This window comes from Telopea speciosissima, chromosome 1, assembly GCF_018873765.1.
Source record: "Telopea speciosissima isolate NSW1024214 ecotype Mountain lineage chromosome 1, Tspe_v1, whole genome shotgun sequence".
Lineage (NCBI taxonomy): Eukaryota > Viridiplantae > Streptophyta > Magnoliopsida > Proteales > Proteaceae > Telopea > Telopea speciosissima.
The window spans coordinates 80,256,694-80,283,122 of record NC_057916.1 but is presented as its reverse complement, the minus strand read 5'-3'; the positions used below and the strand labels follow the sequence as shown (position 1 = coordinate 80,283,122).

The 26,429-nt window shown below is 40.0% G+C and overlaps 1 protein-coding gene across 2 annotated transcripts; it reads right to left on the bottom strand.

The window, feature by feature from the left end:
* Nucleotides 1–32: 32 nt before the first annotated feature.
* On the bottom strand, nt 33–23,499 carry LOC122669629 (copper chaperone for superoxide dismutase, chloroplastic-like). Of its 2 annotated transcripts, none has more exons than XM_043866432.1 (6): nt 23,230–23,499; nt 23,103–23,129; nt 22,941–23,013; nt 22,699–22,833; nt 18,816–19,039; nt 33–427 (listed from the first exon to the last, which is right to left on the bottom strand). In XM_043866432.1, the coding sequence occupies exons 1-6, from the start codon at nt 23,482–23,484 to the stop codon at nt 164–166; spliced, it is 978 nt and encodes a 325-aa protein (XP_043722367.1). In that variant the 5' UTR covers nt 23,485–23,499; the 3' UTR covers nt 33–163. The 2 variants fall into 2 exon arrangements, with proteins under 2 accessions (XP_043722367.1, XP_043722376.1); XM_043866441.1 differs by having other exon boundaries at nt 23,103–23,126.
* Between the last annotated feature and the right edge of the window lie 2,930 nt (nt 23,500–26,429).

The following is a 26,429-nucleotide window of genomic DNA, read 5'->3' as shown; positions in this document are numbered from 1 at the left end:
TAACCTACAGTCTTGGGGTTCTTTCGCTTTCATTACATAGAATATTGTTTCTACACCTTTAATTACCCCAAACATGTACAATGAATAAAAATTCTAAGATACAACCTAAAATACAAACACCCCCAATGACCCATCCACAATTGGAAACGTGTTCACATTCATATTAGACTTGGCCGACAGTAAAACTATTGTTACTCGCTTCCCATATTGTGGTGCCATCGCATGCACAGGTTCTTTTATAGTTCTCACCAACTCCTGCACTTCTAGCTATGACTGCAGCTGCAATGCCTGGGTCTGATTTATCTTCAGTTTCGTTCACCACGATGGATCGACCAATGAGATCAGCAACTCTAAGCATCTGTTTTACGCCAGTGAATAAGGCCTCACCAGTATCTTGAGCATCTAATGTTCCCAAATCACCGAGAGGCTAAACAAAATCGAGCAAGTTCACTTAGGAAAAAACTCAATAATGCCATCAAAATAAGATTGCCAGCCAATATTGCATGAAAGAAAAACGAGAACCATGGCATTGCAGGATCTGTGCTAAACTAAGAATTGGAATATCAAACAAATATACTTAATTTCAACCACATGACTATTGCAAAGGCTAAAATTTTACAGGCAGTTGTCGCCATCCAATGCAGAATGCAATTAATGCCGTTCTCCTTCATAAATCACGCTGCATTTCAGGTTTAAATGACATCAAACACCAACTTTTGGTTAGCAAAACAACCTCAAGGCAGTGGCACCAAATGGCAGATTCCCATTTTCTCTCATGTTTTGTGACATCGTTTCTTGGACCTACTTAATCGATCATCGGATCATCAATCAATCACTTCTGATCTGGTGGCATTCAAGCAAAAAGCATGAAATTGGTTTTCTTAGTTTATCACAGATCAATTGTTCCCAAGTTGACAATAAGAGGAGGGTGAATCATGGTCAATAAAAATCTTTCCAAATATTCACAGCACTCTTCCCAACAAACCCTTGGAGTTCCCAATTGACTAACACTGCCCGCACTGATTGTAGGCACTCCCAATCACTCCCGGACTGCTCTTACACAGATGGCACTCTCTACTGGCACACCTCAACATACACACTGCTGTCCAGAGCTGATGTATTCAAAGCTGCCAAGAGCTGATACTTGCACTGTCCACAACTACCACTCATAGACTGGCAGGTGCAATCCCAAGTTTAACAATCTCTCCACACAAGCTGTCCTCGTACACACCTCTCAACCACAGACAGACATACAAATCCAGTGGCAAGGTCTACCTGGTGTGCACACCTATACTGCAGACAGGTACTCCAATGTACAACATACAATAATCACATCCACACAGGCACAAGATATTCTGCTTCAACCTTTGATACTCAAAGGCAAGGACAAACTACCCTTGTGATATTTCAGTCCCAGCTGTGACTCAAGAGACCTTGTCTACTTCAACTCCTGTTATGGCAAGGAACAAGGGTGTTACCCCCAAAAGGTACCCAGCACCAACAGGTTATCCAAATGCAGATTGGGCTTATAACATTACCCTACAATGAAACCCCTTCTAGTCTAGGTATTTAACAGTCAACAACCTAGAACTAGCATATGAAAATGAATACAGAAATACAAATGACAAGGTCAAATGATAGAGATGTTCACAACCATGCATTGTCTCTAATTTCTGGTATCCGGAGAAGTTAAGTGACCAGGAGCTTCACAAGAGATGCCCTGGCAGTGGGGACCTCCTCTTCTTCTTCCTTCTTCTTTCACCAGCTTGTAAAAGCTCTCAAAGTCCCTAACAATGGCACACACACATCCCCCTCTTCTCTTTTACTTTTCTTCTTCTTCCCCTTTCTCCCTTCTTCTTTCTTCCTCTTTCCATTCCTTTCCTTTCTCCCTTCTTCATCCCCTTTCTTTTTCCCTTCTTTTATGCCATAACCCTTACTAAATCAGCAAAAGAACCTAACCTGTGCTAATAACTTCAATGGAGCCTAAATATGCAAACAAACATGTAGAGGTTGGAGGATTAATGCACACACAATGAAGGGAGAAGGGTTTTCTGCAATTTCTGTGCCCTGCAACCTAACTTCTTTCTGTTTTTTTTTCCTTCCAGAGGATAGAGCTCGTGGAGAGGGGAAAAACCCAACTTGAATCACCCGGGGTAGAAGATGAGTCTGTACTGGTTGTGAGTTACAGTTCTCAAGATGTTTTTGGGAAATTCTAGCAAGAAATTTTTATAGCGCTGGTATTGTTCTTCTTCACAATGACGTTGTATCATTGGAAATATTTCCCGGGGGAGGATTTCTTTAGCTTTTAAATATAAGCAGATTTTGTAAGTTTTATGGAAGAGCGCATCTTTTAAATGGTCTTCAATACGATCTGCAATCCGAAGAAAGCTGTGTACTTTCTCGGGGGAAGTAACATCGTCCCAATCAGTTTGTCTAATTGAGTCGAGTACAATAGACTAAAGGCTGAGCTGCTTGGAATAGAAAATACCAAGAGCCTTTGAGAAGGCGGTAAGAGCAGTACGAAACGGCTTTTTCTGGCAGGCAACCTGCGTCTTCCACAAGGTGTTTATCTGATGGTACCAGTTGGTAGGTATGCCATCATGATGAAAGAAATCAGTGGTGTTTGTCACCGACTGACCAAAAACCGAAGGCGGAATATTTACAGCTGATTGTTTTTGTACAATCTGGGAGTAGCTGGCTGGGGTCATATTCCACAAATAAAAGGGGTCCTGACTGTCCTGTTCTTTACTATTCTCGGGGAGGAAATAAAGACTAAAAGGCTGAGAATGAGAAGGAGAAAATTCCGCTGTTGTGGCAGGAACTCGAATGAAACCAGATGGCGATCCTTGGGTGGGTATCGCAGTTGTTTCCTGGGGTTCTCTTATGAGAATACCACCTCGGGGGGTAGGGAGTAAGCCAAGAGAAGAGGCTTTTTTCTTGCTCTTGCGATATGGTGTCGTGTGAGCTTTACCTTTACCTTTATCAGGAGGATGCCGGGGATTCATAGTGGCCTGCTAAGATAATCAACCAAGAAATTGTTAGTACCTTTAATATGGACAATTTCATATTGATATTGATTAATAAAATTGGCCCAATTAATCCGGCGAGAATTAGTTTCTTTATTTTTGGTTTTCAAAAAATCACGTACCGCTTGGTTATCAGTACGAATCAGAAACTTCTCAGGTAAAAGAAAAATTCTAAATCGTTGAATAGCATTAACAATGGCTAGAATCTCTTTCTCATAAATATTATAATTCTGTTGAGCAGGGGTGAATTTTCCGGAGTTATATCCGCAAATTTGCTCGTCAGAAGGGTTTTTTAGGGGACGTGCTTTCAGGACACTGCCCCAATGTTCATTGCTAGCATCTGTTTCCAGAATTAGAAGATCACCAGCAAGAGAGAAATAAACCAAGGGACAGGATTGTGCAATCTCGGCTTGGATATCGAGGACTGTCTGTGTGTCAGACTTGGTCCAAGTGAAGTCAACATCTTTTTTCAATTTTAATAAAAGACTTTGTTCTTTTGAAGAGAGGTCTTTTATGTAAGTTCGTCCATAATTCAGAATTCCGAGGAATTGCTGGAGATGTTGTTTGTCGCGTAAGACAGAAGGAAAGTCCTTGATTTTAATCAAGATGTGATCTTGGAGTTGAAGTCCATGATCGGTTAGGATGAGACCAAGAAATTCGATTCGAGTTTTTTCGAGTTCGATTTTCTTCGGGGAAAGGATTATTCCATGCTTGAGGAATAAATTACCGATGATACGAAGGTGTTTCGTATGTTCAGTGGGAGAAGAAGAGAAGACAAGAATGTCGTCAATATACGCCACACAAAAAGGAAGATCACCAAAGATGGAATCAATCCAACGTTGGAAAATTTGAGGGGCAGTACAAAGTCCGAAGGGCATAACCGTCCATTGGTAATGGCGATTAAAAGGAGTGGAGAAAGCTGTGAGAGGTTTGGAATCCTCAGTTAGCTTGATCTGCCAGAAGCCAGATTTTAAGTCAAATTTACTATAAATCTTAGCCTGTTTGGCACGGTGGATGAGAACGTCTTTTCGAGGAATGAAGTATCCGTCGAAGACAATGTTCTGGTTTAAACGTTTGTAGTTTATAACCATACGGGCTTTGCCACGTTTTATTTCCGCATGATTGCGAACCATAAAAGCTGGGCAAGAATGAGGACTTGTTGAAGGTTCAATAAGTCGGAGTGCCAATAATTCAGAAATTTGAGTGTCAAATTCTTCAATATCGGCTTTGAGGTAGAGGATAGGTTTAACTCGAATGATCTTGTTGGGAGCATTGAGTTGGATGGAGCACCAACGAGGGCTCTTCTCCCACCACAGAAGGGGTTCTTCACTGAAATTTGGGGTCAATAAGTCAAGAAGCCAATGGAGAACGGTAGTTTTGACAGAAATTGGCCAAATAACGGATTGTGTAATTTGTTGAATTACAGAGGTTGTAATCCGTTGAGGAGTGAAGGCTGAATCATCACAGATAGATTTGTGAGACTTCAGTAAAGGAAGAGAAATATCACCAGTTGGATGGTGAAGCTGAACAGAGGAGGAATGCAAAATGAAAGGCAAATACTTATGGAGGAAGTTAGTGCCTATGATGAAATCACCATGCATATTGGGGAAACAAGTAATTTTGGGAATCAAAAATTCCTTGTTAGCAAAGAAGATTGGGATATTATGAGCTCTATACTCAAGGGTCATTGTTGGACCAAAAACGCCACTAATGTAAGTAGGCTGTTCCATTTTTTCCCAAAGATAACCAGGAATTGCAGTCGTCTTACAAATGCATCCGGTAGCCCCGGTATCCAGAAGGACATCGAGGGTATAAGGTTGAAATCCAGGGAAGTCAAAACGTCCTTTAACATAGGTGTAGTTTTTAGGGTTTTGATTGGATTGGAAAAAGATATCGTTGTCTTGAGTGACATAACAATGGAAGATGTTAATGACAGCAGTAGAATCTGTGTCATCAAAATCTCGTGCTAGGGGAGCTTTGAATGCTCTAGCAAAGGGAGGTATCCACTTGGGGTTTGTTCCAGAGAGATTTCGAGGAACATAAGAGGAAAATCGAGAAGAAGATCCAGCGGCAGAGGAGCCTGCTGAGGCAGTTCTAATCGAAGGGGTGCTGGCAGTCCGAGTTAAAGAAGGACTAGGACCAGTAGAACGTCTTCTGAAGTAAAGGTTGTTACCAGAAGCTTGTAGTTCAAAGGTAGGAGGAGGAGGTGCAGTGATATTCTGAGGGGTATCAAGAATATCGGATAGCATCCATTCCGTAGGGAGTTGGATATCATGCCAATCGAGTAATCGAGGTTGGATCTCGTGTTCGAAAAGACGTGGTTCGAAAAGTTCGACGAACCGTTTATCCGGAAGAGGCAATAGTTTAGTAGAGGTAACATTGGTTAACTCATGTAAACATTTCCAACTAACAGCAAGATTATGGCTGTCAGCTTTCATGCCAGTCCATTGGGTCTTAATTTTAAGAACCACGGAATCACAAAGATTGGGATCCTGGACAGAGAGAAAGAAATTGGGTCGCAGTTTAAACCAAACTGAACCATGAATGAGGTTTGACTCAATTCCACCGATTAAGGCATTAATTGGATCGGCAAGGAATCTTTTGTCAAAGATGGCAATGACAACAGGAGTGTCTATGCCTTGGCGAAAGAGCGCCGTGAGTTCAATCTGAATGAGACCAATGTGAATGTATCTCAATCGAGGGTGTTTGGCTACTAATCGTTGGATTTGAGCCGGATTGAACAAAGAGATTTCAAGGGTAGCGTCATCTGTAGACTGAGCAGTGGTATTGCCACAAGCTTGGTCAAAGAAACGCCTAGACCAGAGGTTAAGCTTGGAAAGCTTATAGACCTCATCGTGCTTAATTGATTTAAGCTTGGTGAAGAGGTTAGGGTCAAAAGAGACATCTTCACGGAGGAGATTTCGCAGAGAAACCGAGTCACATTCAGGTGAGGGAATCGGTTGGATTTCAATGGGAGATGGAGTCGAATCGGTTGTAGACTCGTGTTCCATAAAGATGAAATCGGATGAGTCGTCATCAGAATCAGAAAAATCCGAGTCAAAGAAGACTTCATAGAGAAGTTCTGTGGGATCAGAAATTTCAGAGAAGAAAAGAATCTCGTAGTTGCATTCGTCGAGGTAACGAATCATTTTACGGGCATTCTTAGACTTGTTTGGGCATTCATTGGCAAAATGGCCCTTTTCATTACAGAGGTAGCAGGTACATTGAGATTTATCCTTTTTACCAGTGTAAGGGGTACGTTTGGAAACAAAGTGTTTGTTGGCAAAACGTTTCGGAGGTGTATTGAAGAAGTTATTCAATTTTGAAGTTCGGACAACCAAAGAAGCCTAAATGGAATCTTTTGTGTGGTGTACGTACATGCATGGAACACCATATCAGTGCTCAATTCTATGCTTTGCTGGTGCATGGGCGCACTCAACAAAACAAATCGAAAGAGTCTCGCAGCACGGGGAAAATCCAGTGTGTCGGATCGTGCAATATATGGAACGTCTGATCCATATCGTGTAACAAAACGAGTCGTAGCGACTCCGTACGACAGGCCACGTTTCGACCTGTGATTGGGCCATCAGGTACGGATGCATCTAAGACATCCAAACAGTAGAAAGTGGGAACACTCAATAGGCGTCGAATCAAAATCTATTCTGTCACTCGAACACGGAGACAACGAGAGCCAAACAAGTGGAATTGTTTATGTGGCATACAGTACTCTTGCGATATATCGTAACGCAGATCATAAGGGTTTACAGACAGCAGCAAATTAAGCATCCAATCTAGATTTCAAAAACACGGGGCAAAATCGGATCGTAGGATCGGCGTCATTGCATCAACCGAATGCTGAAAGATCGTAAGCCACCAATTCAGAATCTCCTAGGGTGTACAGTACAACGGAACACCAGAGCATTCACATATGCAGCCATGATTCTATGTATCACGGTCTATCAAAATCGATACACCAAACCAATAGAAACAAACCTGCAGGAATCTTCAACGTCAAACAAGCGAGTGCCTACGCATGTTTTGAAATAACCCGCCGATTTCGAATCTCATGGCGTGGCCATCATCCAGCTGTCCATCCTGTGTTCTAATACAGCTGATCCTACTATATCAACATGCCCTCAGCCTCTAGAAAGATCATAAATGGTACCTAACTCATCTCTTCTTCATTTGGACGAATTTTTGAGCATGGTTTGCGGCACCATGCTCGTGACGAGGACAACCTTAACTCCACATATCTAATTGCAGGAAAAAAATCCAGAATGCTACTGTGGAATCCAAAAACCTTCCCATTTAGCTTCTTTACTGCGGAACGATACAAGAATTGCAATAACTTCTTCGTCCGATATCAAAACGACATACTTCCAATGGCGTAGGAAAGATGACTCGATGTTCTACATTTCTCCATTACATGTCATCTTCCAATTCTGCCATTTGGCATTGCAAAAATGCCCTCAAACATACTGCCTTCACCTAAATCTATGAAATCAACATTTCGGAAGTATGTAGCCTTCACTCGAAGTTGTCGCTGCCAAACATTGTATAATGCTGAAATGAAGTGTCCATGCTGCCACATAGGCCTAGATGCTCCTGTATCACTGCCAACTTGCCACATCACTTCCAAATCAGTGTTTGACCATACCGACTCCTCTAACATGTTGTCTGACCATACCAATCACTGTCTGATACATGTAAACACTGCAACATAACTCCCTGACACATTTGGCACTGACACATCACTCGCTAACACTATGCCACCCCTCACCAGTACACTCCCAGCAGTGTCACACCACCTGTGAACACATGTATCACTGCCCACTTGCCACATCGCTGCCAAATCACTGTTTGACCATACCAATCACTGTCTGATACATGTAAACACTGCAACAAAACTCCCCGACACATTTGGCACTGCCACATCACTCACTAACATTGTACCACATCCATAGTTCGAGATCTCGCTGAGTTTCTTGGTTTTTGGAAAAGCCGAGACGAGACTGCCTGCGAGTCTCAAAAGTGCAATATCTCGGCAAGATCTCGGATCTCGGTTTCGACCCATTTTTTTAACCCACCTACCCAATCCTACCACTTAAATACCTTACCTAACTCGACAAAACTCGATATATCTCGGCGAGATCTCAGATCTCAGGTCCAGATCTCGGGTTGACCCAAAGTTGAGGCTTTGAGTTGGAAGGAAAAAAAATGCACCAACTCGACGAGATCTCGACTCATCTCGGTTTTTCCAAGAGCCGAGTTGGTACCGAGACCCGAGTTTTAGTACCTTGACCACATCACCAGTATACTCCCAGCACTGCCACATCACCTGAACACTATGCTATATACGCACATGTCAAATCATGACCCTAGTACTGAGTGGGCACATCATGCCAAACTACGAAGGATGTTGCCATTCATAATGCCAACTCACCATGAGTCTGGCAGATCACGTTGTACCCTCATCAGCCATTTGTCACAACCCTATCTTGCAGCCACATGTCGCAGCACTGTCTGACCACAATTGCTGATTGTACACTGTACCATACACTGTCACATGAATCCTGAACGCTCTAAATACATGCCATACTGTAATATATCCTGTGGCTGAACTCACTACCCCTGCACTGTCTGAACTACCAAGTGGCTCTCTATCCCTATCAGCTCTGCTAGAACACCTGACTGCACTGTGATGCACTGTGTTGACAATATTGACAACACCATACATGCACTGTGTGAACAACACTCTTAATTCAGCTCATATCGAACCTCTCAAGAGACTCCATTGATTTGTATGACAATCCAATAACCTTAACCCTACTTTCTGGGATCTAAAACTTTACCATCAAGATTCTCATAGGCTCATGCTTTTTCAACTGAAAATGAAAATTTTCTGAAAAACTAGATTTTATTTATAAATTTGTCTCTTGACTTTTTTTTTCCCATCTTGATTGTACAAGACAAGGAAGTGTAGTGGAGCATGGTGAGTGAGGAATGGAATCCAGCCGCTTGACATGGGTGGTGCCCTTCATAGGTGACAATCGTATTATTAACTAAGTTACCACTAGCTCTTTTGGAAAACAATGTTATTGTTAGAGTGTGTTGTATATCGTGATAGTCTTAGTTAAGTAATGTAGAAAACCTAGGACCTGTAACCAATAACTTGAGAGAGAAGAGAAGAGAGAAATAGAGAGAAAATAATAGCTTAGAATTCTATCATTGATAGGTAAGCCCCTCTATTTATAATAGAGGGGAAATTACAAAGAGACTAAACTAGGCGATGTGGGACTAAAACCCACATAGCCGACTGTACCTAATAACATAATAAATAAACTTGAGAGAGAAGAGAAGAGAGAAATAGAGAGAAAATAATAGCTTAGAATTCTATCATTGATAGGTAAGCCCCTCTATTTATAATAGAGGGGAAATTACAAAGAGACTAAACTAGGCGATGTGGGACTAAAACCCACATAGCCGACTGTACCTAATAACATAATAAATAAACTAACCCCAAAGGGACCAGAATACCCCCACGGTATTCTGGATTACATATTCCAACACGTATGATCCCTCATACGTCCTCCACGGAACCAGCCAGAATGACATCTTTACCCATCGCGATGACGATGACACTACCAAAGCAGCTTGGTTGGGCTTCCCCTCAAGCTGGATTATACAAATAAGTAAAGTAAGAAGATCCAGCTTGAACTAAAGAAAAAAGAACTCCTAATAATGCTAACACTCCCCCTCAAGTTGGCGCATACAAGGTACTAATGCCCAACTTGAACAAAATGGAAAAAAAACTAAGGTGCAGCAGAATCCAGCTTGACAGATGAATGCAGCTCCCAAATAAACCTTCAAGAACTTGAAAAAATAGATCTTCAAAACTTGGACAGACATGATCAGCAAACCGGGACTGAAATGTCTTCCAAAAAAGGCAGCTTTCAACGATCTTCAATAGCTATCCAGTGATGAATCTCAGATTGTCATAGTGACATAGAATCTTGAAGTGAAATAACTAGATCAGCAAGCAACGAAAACAAACTGAATCAAGCAGCAGAAAAAAACTGTATCAACCCAACTGAAGTCCTTAAATAGGCAACAACCAAATATCTTCAATACTCTTCAATACTTCAATCTCCCCCTTACGGCAAACTCAACCTAATAACGAAGGATACCCAATGGCAATGGTGGAGAAAACTGATCTTCTATGTTTTGCACCAATGTTCCAGCAAGTTCTGCGTTCTGCAATGTCTGTAGGTGTATTGTACATAATCCCCCCCTCACGTGTAATACACGTGGACATAACAGAGATGATGTAAAAGATAGGGCAAAAACATAATATTCCATAATTTTCCAAGAGGTGCTAAGGGTAATGGAAAAGGAAGAAATGGCAAATTAGAAAATACCATGAACTTCCAAAGGGGTTATGGGTGCCAAAGGTATGGGATATGAAGGGAATTAGAATTATTGAAAGGGAACGGTGTTGGAAAAAAAGATGGCATGGCTGTAATTAGGTGGAAATCCACTTTTAAATACAATCCAAGCCAAAGGGCAAACTGGTAATAAATCAGAATTTTCAAGGGTCAATTGGGTAGTCAAATAGGGGAATGTATGAAAAAGTAATGGCAGTTCCTTAAATAACCAGAATTATGCAAGGGGCCAATGGTAAATAAAGAAGTAATGGGACATGAAGAATTAATATTGTTGTATGGGGACAAATTAGGCAATGATGTGAAATATGGATATGAGCTAAATTAAGCATAAAACCAAGGGTTTTTATGGAAAATGACAAATTATGGGATTGGCATGGGATATGGTGACATAAGTGACATTGGGACATGGATGACATAGGGAACATGGGAGACATGGGGTAATAAAGGACAAAAGAATAAAATACTTAAAATAGGTAATGTGACTATCCTTTTTTTTCTTGACAGTCACGTAACCAGCAAAAGAACCCAAAACTCACGTTAACTATAGAAATCATGTTCTACCTCCAGCCGAAAACGAAAGCAACACTTTTGACAAAAATCAAGGAACAAGAGCTGCAATGACACTGTTTACAAGGATAGGGCCTCAACAGACACCATGGTCGTCTTCAACCTTTGCAAAACCAATACTAATCGAAACACAACCAGCAACCAGAGGCGGAAGCCCAGTCTTCGTTAGTACCAGGATTCAAACAGAGATTCAGATTCAACAGTATGCCCTCGTCACCTTTGAAGGACCTGCAACTAACAAAACCAGTGGGGAAAAGAGTGCGACCCATCGACCAAGAGATCATGCCGAGAAACAAGCAAATCAGGAAGAACCAGCAACAAACCCATCAAGAACCTAGGGCTCGAGTAACGGTTCACCAACCTCCAACATGAACCAGAGGGGAAAGATAATGAATCAAAACAGAAGACTGGCGGTAACCAAGCACATATCACAGGTGCAATCGAGGCAGAAAACCAATAGCAGCATATCACAGGTGCAATTGATACCCAGATCAAAAGTAGTAGCACGCCAAGAACCCATAGCAGTAAATCGAACGAACTAAACGGTAAGCAGAAACCCTTAGCGTGAACCAGAAACCGAGAAATCCGGGAAATAAAACAAAGAAAGTACCGGACGAAACTTGCAACCGAGAAATCCAGAAGAAAAAAACGTCTTCAACCTTGCAACCAAGAAACCTGGTAAAGAAGGAGGCGGCAAAGCAAACAGAATAACAGATTCAATGATTTAGTATATTAGTAAACATCAATCTTCAACAAAACTTATAGGAAACCCTAGTTCTTTTTCATTTATGAACAAGGGTTTCTCCATAAATCGGAGAACTTTGAAACTACTCTCAAAACTGCAAATCTTGGAGAGAATCAGTCACTGGTTGCCTAGCTCTGATACCATGTAGAAAACCTAGGACCTGTAACCAGTAACTTGAGAGAGAAGAGAAGAGAGAAATAGAGAGAAAATAATAGCTTAGAATTCTATCATTGATAGGTAAGCCCTCTATTTATAATAGAGGGGAAATTACAAAGAGACTAAACTAGGCGATGTGGGACTAAAACCCACATAGCCGACTGTACCTAATAACATAATAAATAAACTAACCCCAAAGGGACCAGAATACCCCCACGGTATTCTGGATTACATATTCCAACAAGTAAATTGGGATTTAATTTAATTTGTATATTGTTTCTCTTTCCTAGTATAGTTATGTTTCAGTTTCCTACTGTAATTAGGTTCTAGGCTTATCTAGGTAAGAGCTGTTAGAGTCGTATTCTCTTTGTAACTCTCTTATTTGGTTTCTATATATAAAGACGTAAGGCTGGTATGATAGACTAACCTCTCTCCGGTTCTCTAAATTGCTGATACACTTGCATGGTATCAGAGCTCCTTTGATAACCTAACCAACACAAGACACTGGCTTTCAAGGTCTTTAAAGCTCTCGGTTGTTGCAGCAACTTATACTGCTTTATAATTTGTTTTAGGCCCTAGTGTTTGTGATATGATGATATACACTAGTGTTCCTATTATCAACTTATTGGTCTCTATGGCACGATTAATCAATTGGTGCAAATATATTGAAGTTTCTCACTGGAGACAGATTCTGATTCTCTTTTTTGATGGCTGATGAGAATCCTAATTACTTCCAATCACATAGGGAGATGGTGCTCAAGTTTTTGAGGGTTTGTTAAGGTACTCTGGAGGTATATTCGATCCATAGACTAGATATATTCGATCCATAGTTGAAGGTATTCTGATATTTCTATTGTTCTCTATTTGATCTACCAAAACAGAGTAGGCAGTACTCAGTTTTTCTTCTTCTTTTTTTCTGTGGATCGATACTTGCTGTCGTTCCTGATCTGATCAGTAGATCAGCCTTATAGTTTGGGGACTAGTACCCCTATCTGAAGCCCACTCGTTACTGGTTTCAGGTCAATCTGACTTCTCGATTTTGGATTATCAATTATCACCCCAGATCTGACTTTTTCAGTTCAGAATTGCAGTTTCTTGACGTGCGGATTATATCAGGTCTTCTTATATCAGTTCCAACTTGTGGGGTTTTATCTCTTATTGCTGTTCTTGCATATCTCCAGCATTGGATAATTATTGCAATTGATTTAGTCTCTCAATTGCTTCATACGGTCCATTATGGCAGATCCAAAACCTACATCGGAAACTGAATGTCCAGAATACAACTATCAAGCTCTCTGGATTCTCCAATTATTTGTTTTGGGCTTAGGCAATTAAAGTTTATATTAATGCTATGGGTAAATTGAAATACCTCCAATCTGACCCCCCCCCCCATCTGCAGATCCAAAGACCCTACTGAGATAAAGGCATACCAGGAGTGGATACATGAGAATGATACCCTCATTATATGGTTGTGGAATAAAATGGATCAGGCTGTTGCCGCGAATGTAATGTTTCAGTCTACTACCAAAGGGGTGTGGGATGACTTGAAACGTACATACTCCCAATAAAAAAATATCTCTCGTGTATATGAATTATATGATAATTTGTTCACTTTCAAACAAGGGGACAAATTATCGAATGAATACTTCAACACTTTTACAGGCATCCGAGAGGAGCTTAATATTCATTAGCCCCTTACCACTAATCTGGAACAGTTACAGCTTCAGCATGAGGAATTTGTCATGGCAAAGTTTATGGCTGGTTTAAATTCTGATTTTCAATCTGTTAAAGAGTCAATTGCTTGCTGGGGAGAAGGTACCTACTCTTAATGAATCATTTGCACGTCTTCAGCGTATCGTTACACCTTCCCACCATGATCCCTCTCCCAAAGACAATTCTGCTTTTATTGTGGGCCGTGGCCGAGGTTCTAATTTCTATGGGATAGGGCGTGGCTCATGGGGAGGATGTGGCCATGATGGTCACAGTACAGGTGGACAGCAGAATGACCGACCCTTTCTCCAGTGTTCCTTTGTGGAAAGTTGAATCATACTATTGATACCTGTTGAACAAAACATGGTAAACCAGACTAGGCCCCCTAAGCCGCCAACACAGCTACATCTAACGGTAATCTTGAGATGGTGCCTTCTGGTGACACAAACATTGCATCCTCATCCGTAGCTCCACCATCCGGTTCTGGACCTCGCGATGATTACAATCAACTACTTAAGCTTCTCCAGAACCTTCAACATACCTCTGGTGCATCTTCCTCCACTATCACCCTGGCTCACACAGGTACATCCACCTTCTCTACCACCGCTGCTCCCTGAATAATTGATTCAAGGGCCTTTACCACATGATTGGTAAGTCCCACATTCTCTCTTCACCTTAGAAGATTGCACATCCTTCTATAGTTGTCCTTGCCAATGGCTCATCTAGTCACGTATCTGCATCTGGGTCTGTCTCCTTACCTTCCTTACCTCCTTTAACTTATGTTCTTCATGTCCCTGCTTTACCTTGATATCTCATGTCCGTTAGTCAATCGACAAAGTCCTTAAATTGTTCGGTAACTTTTTATCCTACCTGTTGTGTTTTTTAGGATCTCCAGACAAGGAAGACGATTGGTGGAGGACGTGAGAAAGATGGCTTCTACTATTTTGATGACTCCACTCAATTGTTCGGTAACTTTTTATCCTACCTGTTGTGTTTTTTAGGATCTACAGACAAGGAAGACGGTTGGTGGAGGGCGTGAGAAAGATGGCTTCTACTATTTTGATGACTCCACTCCTATGGCTGCTTTTACTACCTCTCCTACTACGTCTCCACTTCATTGGCATTACCGGTTAGGCCACCTTTCTATTTCCAAGCTTCAATAGATGGTTCCCAGTTGCAAGAAAAGTACTCATCTTGAGTGGGAAGCCTATGACCTTGGAAAGCATCACCATATCTCATTCCCAGCTCATGATGCCCCTCGTAGTTCTTTATTTTCTTTAGTTCACTCTGATGTGTGGGGTCCTTGTCGTGACAAGAGTCAGTTAGGTTTTGTTTACCTACACCTGTTGACGATCACTCTCGTATGACATGGTTATAGTTGTTAAAGGATTGTTTTGAACTCCCATCTATTTTTAAGCAATTTTTTTTAAAACTAAAACTCAGTTGTTTTTTTTTTGGTAAGAAAAACTCAGTTTGTATGTTCATTAAAATATTTCGTTCAGCTAATGCCTTAAGAGTATATCCAATGTGTCACATCTGATTTTTGTTCTGCACATGGAATGATACATCAAACTAGTTTCTTGTATACTCCTCAATAGAATGGTGTTGCTGTAAGGAAAAATAGGCACTATTAGAGGTTGCCCATTCATCGATGTTTCACATGCATATTCCAATTTATTTGTGGAGTGATGCTGTTCTTACTACCTGCTATTTAATAAACCACATGCCTTTTGTTGTTCTTGGTGATCAATCTCCATTCTCTCGTCTTTCCTAGAGTACACCTTTTTGGACCCATAGTTGTCACAGCGTCTAGGTGAACCAAGGCGGTAGAGAGGGTTCAAATTTCAAAAGCAAGGCGTCCAAGGCGCCCGCCTGGGTGACCAAGTCGATCAAGGGGCTTGGACACCTTGACAACTATGTTTTGGACTGCCTCCTCAGGAGTTTGGTTATGTTTGCTTTGTTTATAACTTTCGCCCTGGACTAGATAAATTATCCCCACGTGCTACCAAGTACTTATTTCCCGGATATGCTCGTACTCAAAAAGGTTACAAGTGTTATGATCCCATTCACCGTCAATACTTTATCAGTGTTGATGTTACCTAATTTGAGTCTACACCATACTTTTCTGATGAGAGTAGTCAAACGATTGATTCTATTCTAATGCCTCCACCGCTTCCGGTTCTTGTCCCTTTTACTAACTCCACCCTTGAGAATGCTTCTAACAAGCAAGTGCAGGTCTACAAGTACCATCCAAAGTCCACTTCCACAGTTCAAACTACTCCTTCGCAACTGCCCTCTACTTTGTGAAGGTATTCGTTCTTGTACTCAACAGTCTCAAATTGCTTACCCAATATCTCAATTTGTTATTGTATCTTATCTACCACCTTTTTTGCCTTGGCTTTATCCATTGTGTTTGTCCCTACTAAGTATCAGGAAGCCTTATTGCACCCTAGATGGAAACTTGTTATGGATGTTGAAATGGATGCTCTATTGGATTGTCGGACTTGGTCCCTTACTGACTTACCTCCCGGAAAGGAGATTGTGAGATGTCTCTGGGTGTACACAGTTAAATATCTTCTTGATGGTTCTATTGAACGTCTCAAAGCTCAGTTGGTTACCAAAGGCTTTACTTAGACTCATGGTGTTGATTACTTTGAGACTTTCTCTCCTGTGGCTCGACTTTACTTTGTATGGGTTCTTATTTCCTTAGCAGTCAATCTCGATTGGCCTCTATTTCAGCTCGATATCAAAAAAGTTTTTTTTATGGGGATCTTGATGAAGAGGTTTATATGGAGCAACCTCTAGGGTATGTTGCTCAGGAGGAGAATGCATCCAAGGTTTGTCGTCTTCACAAAGAATATATGGGCTGAAACAGTCCCTATGCGCCTGGTTCATCAAGTTTAGTAACGTTATTGGTAGATATGGGTTCACTTAGTGCTTCTCTGATTACTTTGTGTTCGTTAGCCGCCAGGGGGACAAAGTTGTGATCCTTATTGTGTACGTTGACGATATCATAATTTCAGGTAATGACTCTTCCCATATTGAAGAGGTTAAGGCATATCTCCATCAGCATTTTCAAATGAAAGACCTAAGAGTACTCAAGTATTTTCTAGGTATTATGGTTGTTCATTGCAAAAAGGGCATCAGTTTATCACAGAGGAAATACGTTCTAAACCTTTCTATCTCACACAAGTATGTTAGGCTGCAAGCCTGTTGACAACCCTATGGATCCGAATTTGAAACTTGGAGTGAGTGATGGAAAAGACTTTGAGAATAAATATCAGTACAAAAGGCTCATTAGGAAACTTATTTATCTGACTGTCACTCGCCTGGATATTTCCTTTGTTATTGGAGCAATTAGCCAATTTATAGAAAGCCCTAAACATGCTCATGGGGATGCTGATTGTTGTACTTTGAGGTATCTTAAAGGTGATCTTGGAAAAGGTCTTGTTTATCGTTGACATAATCACATCAAGGTTCAAAAACTCGTCTCGACCAGGTCGAGACATTCGAGATCTCGGCGAGACTGTGATATAGGTCCAAGCATCCGCAAGAAGAAGAAGCAGCCCCAAGATTAGGGTCAAGTATTAGGAGCCTTAGTTTAATTTTTATGTTTGTACACTTAATTTATTTTTCAGTCTAATTGTAAACTTAAACTGAACCGGCTCAGACCATGGTCAATTTAAGTGACTTATTTCTATTGGTTGTTAGGGAATCTTGTAAGTTATTTAGCTTTTAATTAAGTTGTCCCACCCCTCCACAATTTTTGTAATAGGAATCAGCTTTAGGATTCAAATTCCTAAGCTGACTAGGTGTTAGGCCATTGGCCTCCAAATTATAAATAATACAATCGTGGGAAGGCTCCCCCACAATTCAAATTTTCAAAACTCAGTTTCTGTTTGCTGCTATTGTTGCTGCTGCCTTGCTCCATTGCGAGTGTTGCGTTGTGGATTCTATCAAGGTGAAGGGATTGGTGGATCTCCAATCGACTCCTTGCATCTTGTAGATCACGACCACCTAATTCTAATCTTCAAGCTACTGCCATTGAAGATCTGCTATTCCAAGTAAGTAGTTTACAGTGTTAGCAATCAACCTTCTTCTTCTAATCCTCTAAACCTAGCCCCATCAATCCCCAATATCACCCCCTCCATTAGTCCCAATCGATTCACTAAACCCTAGCTCATCTTCATTCTGTCCAGCCTTATTCCACCATTAGAATTTATTCAAATTTCAATCACAACATCCCCACAATAACCCCTACACTTGATCCTAGCTTCTGCCCTAAACCCATCATCAAAACCCTAATTCCCCTTTACTTCCATTAAAACCCTAAGACCCTAAATCCTACCTGAACCAATCCAGCCATCAAAAACCTTCCACATTACACTCGAACCACCCCCTCACTATCCCTTGCATTCGATCCAAGGCCCATCCTAAAACTCCCATCCTAAACCTTAATTTCATCTATTTTCCTATTTCCCAAAACCCGAAACCTTGATTTTCTATTTTTGAATTTCTTATTCAAACTTCACTAAACCTAGCTTGTTAGACTCCTATAAACCTGCCTAGCTTTACCATATAAGACTCACCCCCACTAAACCTAACCCTAAATTTGACCTAAATCCTCAAACCTACCCAATCGGTCAGCCGTTCGAAAGGTCCTGGTTACATGGCTCCTAGTAGATCCCTTGTCTATCTAGGACTACATTAGACTGTATGTTTTCTTTTTATTCAGTTTGATGTTTCGGTGGGCAAAATGGCTATGGTTGGCTCCAAAATTCTAACGGAAGCTTGTTTTCACACGGAGTTCATTATTTCTGTCATTAAAATTTTATGGAATATATTTTTTTTCCTTGATTAAATATTTGAAACCTTGATAGAGAAATGGTCATATAACTCAGAGCTAGGATGGTCCATTACTACTACAAGTAAATTTAGAAAGATGGTATTCTGACATTTAATATTTTGTTCTAGGCTTCTTAAGGAAGAAAATTAATGAATCTTGACGTAAAGTTAAAACAGTGAACTGATTCAAAATCCCCCTTGATATATACCATTCAGTTCAACTTTCACGATGCTGTCCACACCTACTAACAATGGCTTTAGACAGAACTATAGAACAAGTGAACAACTAAAACCAATAAGGAAAGTGCTGCAGAATCATACCTTTTCTGTTACAACATGATTTGTTGGGTTGAATACTTTCCCAGTGCTTGCTGCTCCTTTTGTCAGATCTCCAAACTCATTAATGGACCAACCATGTTTTCCAGGTGTCAGACCACTAAAACTGGCTTCAATTCTTGCCAATTCCATATTCACCTGGGCCAAGCGAACGACACCAAAAAGTTTGGGACCTTTAAACTCAGCAACAGCGGCTGAAATTAAAAAATCTGCAGAAATTTTAAATTTGATTATTAGCCTGGAATTATAGCTAGAAAGTTGTTCAAGAACCTGCATAGATAAATATGAAAGAGCTTTCACTTGCTAAATGTTCAGTTGCAGATCAAACTGCAAAGATGACAATGATACAACTAAATATTAAACTTGGGTCCATTAAGATACTCCAGAAAAATAATGGAGCATTATATTCATATCTTCACTAACTGAAACTTTTGAGCATTTGCTCTATCAGATGCATCTCAGCCAGCATCTACTAAACCAAAGTTTGGGTAAACCAAAAAACGTGGAATTTTTTTCCCCCAAGCAATACTTTTTTAACCTACTTGATCTAGTGCCAAGAATTTTTCTGACTCAGCAGTCCACTTCTAGTTTTCACTTTCCACACAACTTAGACCAATTTAATCACACCATGTAAGTTCTTCAAGAGCCTGAATGAAGATTTCTGCATGTGGATTGGTACTTTGTTTGAAACAAGATGAATTTAAATCAAAAAAGAACCGATTGATTCCTAATTCTCAACATTCAAAATATCAGATTAATTTTATTGGGTTCCTAAATAAAGAGTGGCTTCAAACATCACCATAATATACCAACCTACAGTGATGCTGAAGATTCACAATGCATTACATATGCATTGTGACAGCATGAATTTGTTTAATAGTGAGAAGGAAAGAGAACATTTAGTTTGGTTCTACTAGGTTGCACCTAACGGAACGCAAGAATCAAGGAGGATTTCAGATAACTTTACTGGCTACATCCTGGTTGTACTTTCTGGTTCAATAAAACAGGCAGGAAACAACTTCTATTTGCCCCATAAGAAAATAAGCAGTGTTTTGTCAAATTTTGTGGTTTAGTTCTATCTTTGCACTATTACCCTGTGTAGTTTCATCGAGAATAGACCTCTTTTTCTCAACCTTTTGCTCCAACGATGCTTGTTAAATTCTGCCTTGAATATGCTGATAACTCTGGTCAACTTAAACAAAAAAGTGGGTTAAAGGGCCCACTTCAGGTAGTTCTTGGTTTGCTGAATTGACCTCTAATCAGATACTGTTTGCACCTCATGAAAGCAAGTTGAAGCAACATTCTATAAATTTGCTACTCTGATGCATATTTATTCAGTAGACTAAGTTACATTCAGAACTCATCTTATCACTAGGAAAGAACTATTGAAAACCATTCCTCATATTTTTCTCTTTTGATGAATAAGTACCGATTTTTATATGAACAAGGATAAACTAAAAAAATAAAATAAGAATAATTGGTATGAATAGATCATTGAGAACAGCAGTAAGGAGTGATATGATACAGACTATAGGAGTTAAAGAATGAACTGTAGACCAAAGTGACATGGGAAGTAGTGGGAAAAAATACAAATAGCCTAGGATTGACACCTAACAAAATCTCCAAAAAGAGTTGAGTGCGAAATAGATTCCATGTAGCCGACCCCAATTAGTTGGGAAAGGCTTACTGAGTCATGTTGAGAATAAGGAATGATCCTTGGCTACCTACAGTGCTAAAAAAGGTTGGATCTGCTTATTACAAGAACCCAATGCTGGAATATTCTCCTCCCTGGTTCTTGATGTAGATCCAAGCCTCCTCGAGTTGAAGAAACCACCCTAGGCATAGGGTCATAGTAGGAGCCTTAGATTAGTTCTATACTTAGTTTTATTTTTAAGTTTTTAATTGAATCGGTTCAAATTGGTTGCATCCAATTGGTTCAATTTAAGTTGGTCTAATTTAAGTGATTTAATTAAGTGTCTTTTATTTTAAGTTATTAAGGGTAGATAGGTCTTTTAACCCTTTTAAAACTTTACGTTGTTTTAATTAGGTCCACCCCTCCACGATTTAGTGAGGGAGGGTTTTGTTTAGATTAGGATTTGGCCTATGGCCCTCTATTATTAATATTGAAATCGTGGGAGGCTCCCCCACAGTTTAGTTTTGAGAAAAATATTTGTTTTGCTGCTGCCATTGCTGCTGCTGTTGAGCTCTACATGAGTTGGCCGTGCGAGTAACATCAAGGTTGCCTTGTGAGTAACATCAAGGTGAAGAGCTGGTGGATCTCCAGTGACTCTTTGCATCTTGTAGATCGGGAGATCCTCTCTTATTTCTTCTCAAGCTGCTGTTGCTGCAGATCTGCAAATCAGTAAGTTATTTACTGTTTCAGCATTCCCTTCTTCTTCTTAATCCTCCAACCCAAGCCTCACCTGCCCTAATCGATCCATATTATCTTCCTCCATTAAATATCCATCGATTCCCATAAACCCTAACTTCCATAAGTCTGTCCAGCCTTATCCCTCCATCCAATTTCATTCTAATTTCAACCACAGGTCCTTTAGTCCTCCTCCATTCGACCTTTAATTGCATTTCCTTCCTAACACCTAAACCCTAATTCCCCTTACCTCCATTAAAACCCCAAAACCCTAAAATCAGTCTAGATCAATCTAGCCATCCAAAACCCTCCAAATTACAACCGAATCTCCCTCTCACCCTTCCTAACACTCGATCCAAAGCCCTGCCCCAAAATCCCATTTTAAACCCTAGTTTTGGCTGTCTTCCTATTATCCACAACTCGAAACCCTAACCCTAGTTTTCTGAATTTTAATTTTTTAGTTAAACCTCATTCAAACCTACATATTTAGCTTCCCCTAAACCTGCCTATTAATATCATATAAGACCCATCTCCAAATTCATAAACCTAACCCTAGATTTGACCTAAAATACCCCAATCTGCCCCAATCGATCAGCACCTTTGTGAGGGTTTGGTCTACCTGGCTAGTAGTAGGTCTTCTACCTATCTAGGACTACATTAGTTCCCTACAGAGTCTATTGCACAGATTAGTAGCCCTAGGCCCCTTTGCCCTAGATTGCATCATTATAGTCCATGTTAGTGCCACAGAAGAATTGTGAATTCAGGTGTGTAATTGGCTTACAAATGTTAATGCCCTCATTACCTGGGTCCTCAACATTGACTCATAAAATGGTCATGGATACTGGAAGTACGAATTTCATTCAAATATCAGATTTTCTGATGTAAGTGTTGTGGAATATGGTACCAACAATAGATTGCAGACAAATGCTTCATTCCCTTCATGCCAGTGGAATTCACTCCAGCATGAAAGGGAAACTCTTACTTACTATAACATTCTTTTGCCCAAAATATTTGGTTCCGCACAGTGCCTTGATGGGTAATCGACCTGATCAGATCCCAGCATTTCTACTTCCGCAATGACTCTCAGGCTGTGACTTGTGAGTACATAATCCTCTCAAAGGGTGAACTGGGACCTACTTGGTAAAATGTCTAAATCTCTTAATATACAACACAAACGCAGGCCATAACATTCACTGTTTTCATGAGTACAGATACAATCCACAGGAGGTGCACAATGGGACGAGTACCAAAATTTTCAATTCCTTCAACATGACAGTTATCAGTAAAATGCAAAAATCTGAGTGTTCCATCCACCAAGTACAGTAGCCATCTAAAATTTTAACATTTTGAGAGCTCAATAAAGAGACGAATAGCAATATCGATTTTAAAGGATCTCCATCAAGGTCACCTCAAGTAAATGCATTCTGAAAGGGAATGACAAGGAGAGAGAATATACAGAGCAAGAAATATGTGGGGGTAATGGATCACAGAAAAACCAACCTCCAGGATTTCCCTGGCCAATTAAACGAGATTTTCGACCCGTCTGTTCCAAAGCATCGAGCATTGTCTTCACAGATGAAGAGCCAATAACCCTGACAACTTGGTTACTCAATTCGGCCTCAACTCCTTTAACCCCTGAAACGACAAACTCGTTCTGTGAGAGTGGGGGAAAAGTTTTGAGCGTGAGTAACAAAAACTAATAATACTGCTATATATGTTGTGAACTTCATCGGAGAACTCACCATCGAGAGTCATTAACTTATTCTTGACAGCACTCACACAGCCATCGCACGTCATGTCCACCATGAATTCTGTCTGCCATCAAACCAACACCCGACTTCCCAAATATATCAAATTGCTCATCAATTAAAATTTGAGGAATTTCTTTTAGTAATCAAACTCACCATCAGCTCCGGTAGAACTCCGTCGTTCTGCAAATCGAATTTAAAAAGAAAAGTTAACCAAGAATAAAAATGAAGATGCAATTCAAACAAATCTATATTAGATTGAAAGGAAAAGGAATGTGCAAACCTGCCGAGAAGGCGCCTGCTCCGAAGTGGTCGAGTCCATGCGAACAGCGGAGTGAAGAGGACTAAGGTTTCTTGTAAGGCTCAGACCCGAACGGTCAGAGCTGAGGATCGAGGTGGAGAGGAAGGGAAGGTTCGGTGACTTGGAGAAAAATGGGTTACAAGTGCGGCCGTCGGATGAAGACCAAACAGTTGCAACCACGACCGCTGCAGGAAGAACTGAGGCTGCTGAGGTCGTTAATGTCCTGAAAAATGCCATCTCTCTCCTTGCCTGGGCACTATTATTAATTGAGGCAAAATTACCACCCAAAAAAAAAGGACATAAGGCAAATTTGGGAAAAATTCGGAGAAGAAACTAGAAGGCGAAAGAAAGATGGGACTCTCTCTTCGCTGGCTTTGGTTTTCTTTTAATAGATTGCTGTCTGGTCGTGTAGCTCCTACATCAGGTGCACGGAGTGTATGCTCTAATTTAGAGAGGGTAGATGGTAATTTCATATATTTTAGTGTCTGGTCTGCGTGATTAAGCAGCATTCTATTTTTTTTTTTGGTGATACGAAAAGAAAATATATTAGAAGACAAAAGGAATGTACATAGCCATAGCTTAAAGAACTTTACTGGGCATAGAGTGTGTGATGTTAAAGTTAAGTAATAGATACCTATTCTAGAAAAGTTCATGGAGTGGTCAAGTAAGTCACAATAAACACCAATCGAAATCCAAGGGATGGAGATAGAGAAAGGAGCTTTAAGGAGATCATAAAGACTTTCATTGGTAATCCAAATGCTCTGCAGCGTTCTATTTTTTCCCCCTCTTTTTTTAAGTCAACTCTATAGACGTACTATAGCCTATAGGTTAACTTGGACCTTGGTTTTATGAAATTCTTGTCCAAATCATAGTTGGAAAACTGGGTTTCGATTGGCGCAAGCCGAGTTGACTCAAAATTTTAGAAAACCTGGTCATGAGTTTGTGTAGACTAGGTTAAGGTTAAAAAAAAGGTGAGACTGGGTCATAAATTGTCCGAGTCAAATAAGACTTGATTTTTACCCGAGTCATAACAAACTCGAGGAGTATAATCATTTTTTTTTTTAAATCATAAAGTCAATTTATTTAGAAATTGAGTTGAGTAAAATAGTAAATCCATATTCTAAAACAATAGGAAACTCTCAACTCCTCGACTCCCTTCTCTTGTTCAATGGTATGAACTCAAAATGCAATGGTCTTTGATTCCGTGATATATTGGTTTCCTGGTTTTTTCATATTTTTTCTGAATTTTTTACTAATTTCTACTTATTTATTGCATTAAAAAATAAAAAATGTAATTCATTTTGATTAGGTTGAGTCACCAGGTTTTTCTAAAAGGCGTGCTGCTGAGTTAATTTAATAGTAAATCCATATTCTAAAACAATAAGAAACCCTCAACAATAAAATACTCCATTGGAATGTGCCATTAGTTATTTCAAGTTTTCTCCTTTCTAGGTTCAAGCAAGCATTGGACTCCTCTGTAGCGCGATAGGGAGTGTAGCGCACATCCAACGGTCCACAATGCTTGGGCACGCAACCCAACACCCAGCCTGTGTGTTCGACTGCATGCCCGAGCACTGCGGGCAGTCAGATGGTGCGCTACAAGCCATGTCGTGCTACAGAGGACCCAAATCCTCCAAGCAATGCTTTGTCTTCCCTTTAATTAGATGGGGGTAGAAAGCACTTCAACCATCAAACTTTGTAGGCAGTCAAACTTTAGCATAGCAGGGAACCCTAGTCCTTCATCATAATACGATTAGGGTTCAGGCAATATAAGGCAGCATATGGTTGTTGTGGACCATGATAAGAGAGAACACAGGGAATCCTTCACAACCGCAAAAAGGGGGAAGATCGTGGATCAAAATTGATGCTCTGATACCATGAAACAATGTAGACCTATGAGTGTATTCAATAGAGAAGAAGAGGGGAGAAGATGGAGAGGGAGAAGGGAAGAAGAAGAAGAAGAGGAGAGATCGATTGGGAGTGCCAAGGAACCTCCGTCATGATTCTAATTAATTGAATCGTGACGAGAGGCAATATTATTTATAATAAATTGACCAAGTTACAAGGGTAAATACCCAAATTGACCTTAGTATAGGAAATAAACTAGAAAGATAACTAAGATATAAGGAGACTACTAACTCTAATCGACATTCTTAACAGACTTATTTTTTTCCTACCAAGACTAGTTGTTACACTTTCATAGGGAAAAAGGTTTTGTACAACTCAATTTCAAAAATAAAATTTCACACCCACTCATATATCATTGATCATATGAGGGGATGATATGACATAAAAGTGCCTGCTTCTTTTGTTAGATTCCAAAAAAGGTTCCTTTATTCACCCAAAACTGCACTCAACAGGCAGTGTAGGAAACAATCTCCCAAGGATTTATTATAAAAGTATTTAGCATGCAATAAAGAAGACCATAGATTGTCTTTTTCAGTCAATAGTCTCCATGCTAGTTTAAGCAACAAGGCTTTATTATGGGTCTCTAAGTCGCGAAGTCCAAGTCCTCAATATTTCTTTGGTTTACTGGGTCGTCTATTAGATCGACTATATAATGAGCTTCAAATTTAGATGTGTTACCTCCCCAAAAGAATCTATCACAAATTGAATCTAGTTTGGCATATGTAGTCATAGAGAAGTAAAACGATTCATTCATTAACTAGTAGTAGTAGTTAATACAGATTGAATCATAACTATTATTCCAACAAAAGTTAGAAAATGAGATTTCCATCGGTCTAATTTCTTTTTCACCCTATCAACAATTGATTTCAATCTTTTGATTCTGGATCTTGGATATATAGAAGAGCTTAGTACCAAAATACTCAGCTTCAGATGACGTGACCTTAACTCTTAATAGGTCACTCATATATTTCATATTTTCCAATGAGACGTTAGTGCTAAAATGGACCTCACATTTATTGAAATTAATATTTATCGACCAGACAAATCAAAGAACAATTCAAGAATGACCTTAATTGTCAAAACATCTTCTTTAGTTCTTGACAAAATAAAAAATGTTTCATGTACAAACAACAAATTAATGAGTTACCTTGGGAGCATTCCTTGAAATTTTAACCCCTTGAATAGATAAGATCTTTATACACTCCCAAAAGTCTTGAAAGGACCTCCATAGCAACTATAAACAAAAAGGGGTTTAATGGCAACCTTGTCTAAAA

What these genes read in the sequence shown, in the direction of transcription:
- LOC122669629 (XM_043866432.1), bottom strand. Translation starts at nt 23,484, where the DNA reads ATGGCATTTTTCAGGACATTAACGACCTCAGCAGCCTCAGTTCTTCCT. An exon ending in AGCAGGCGCCTTCTCGGCAG is followed by an intron (nt 23,130 to 23,229) that starts GTTTGCACATTC and finishes TTCGATTTGCAG; the next exon opens with AACGACGGAGTTCTACCGGA. An exon ending in TAAGTTAATGACTCTCGATG is followed by an intron (nt 22,834 to 22,940) that starts GTGAGTTCTCCG and finishes TTGTCGTTTCAG; the next exon opens with GGGTTAAAGGAGTTGAGGCC.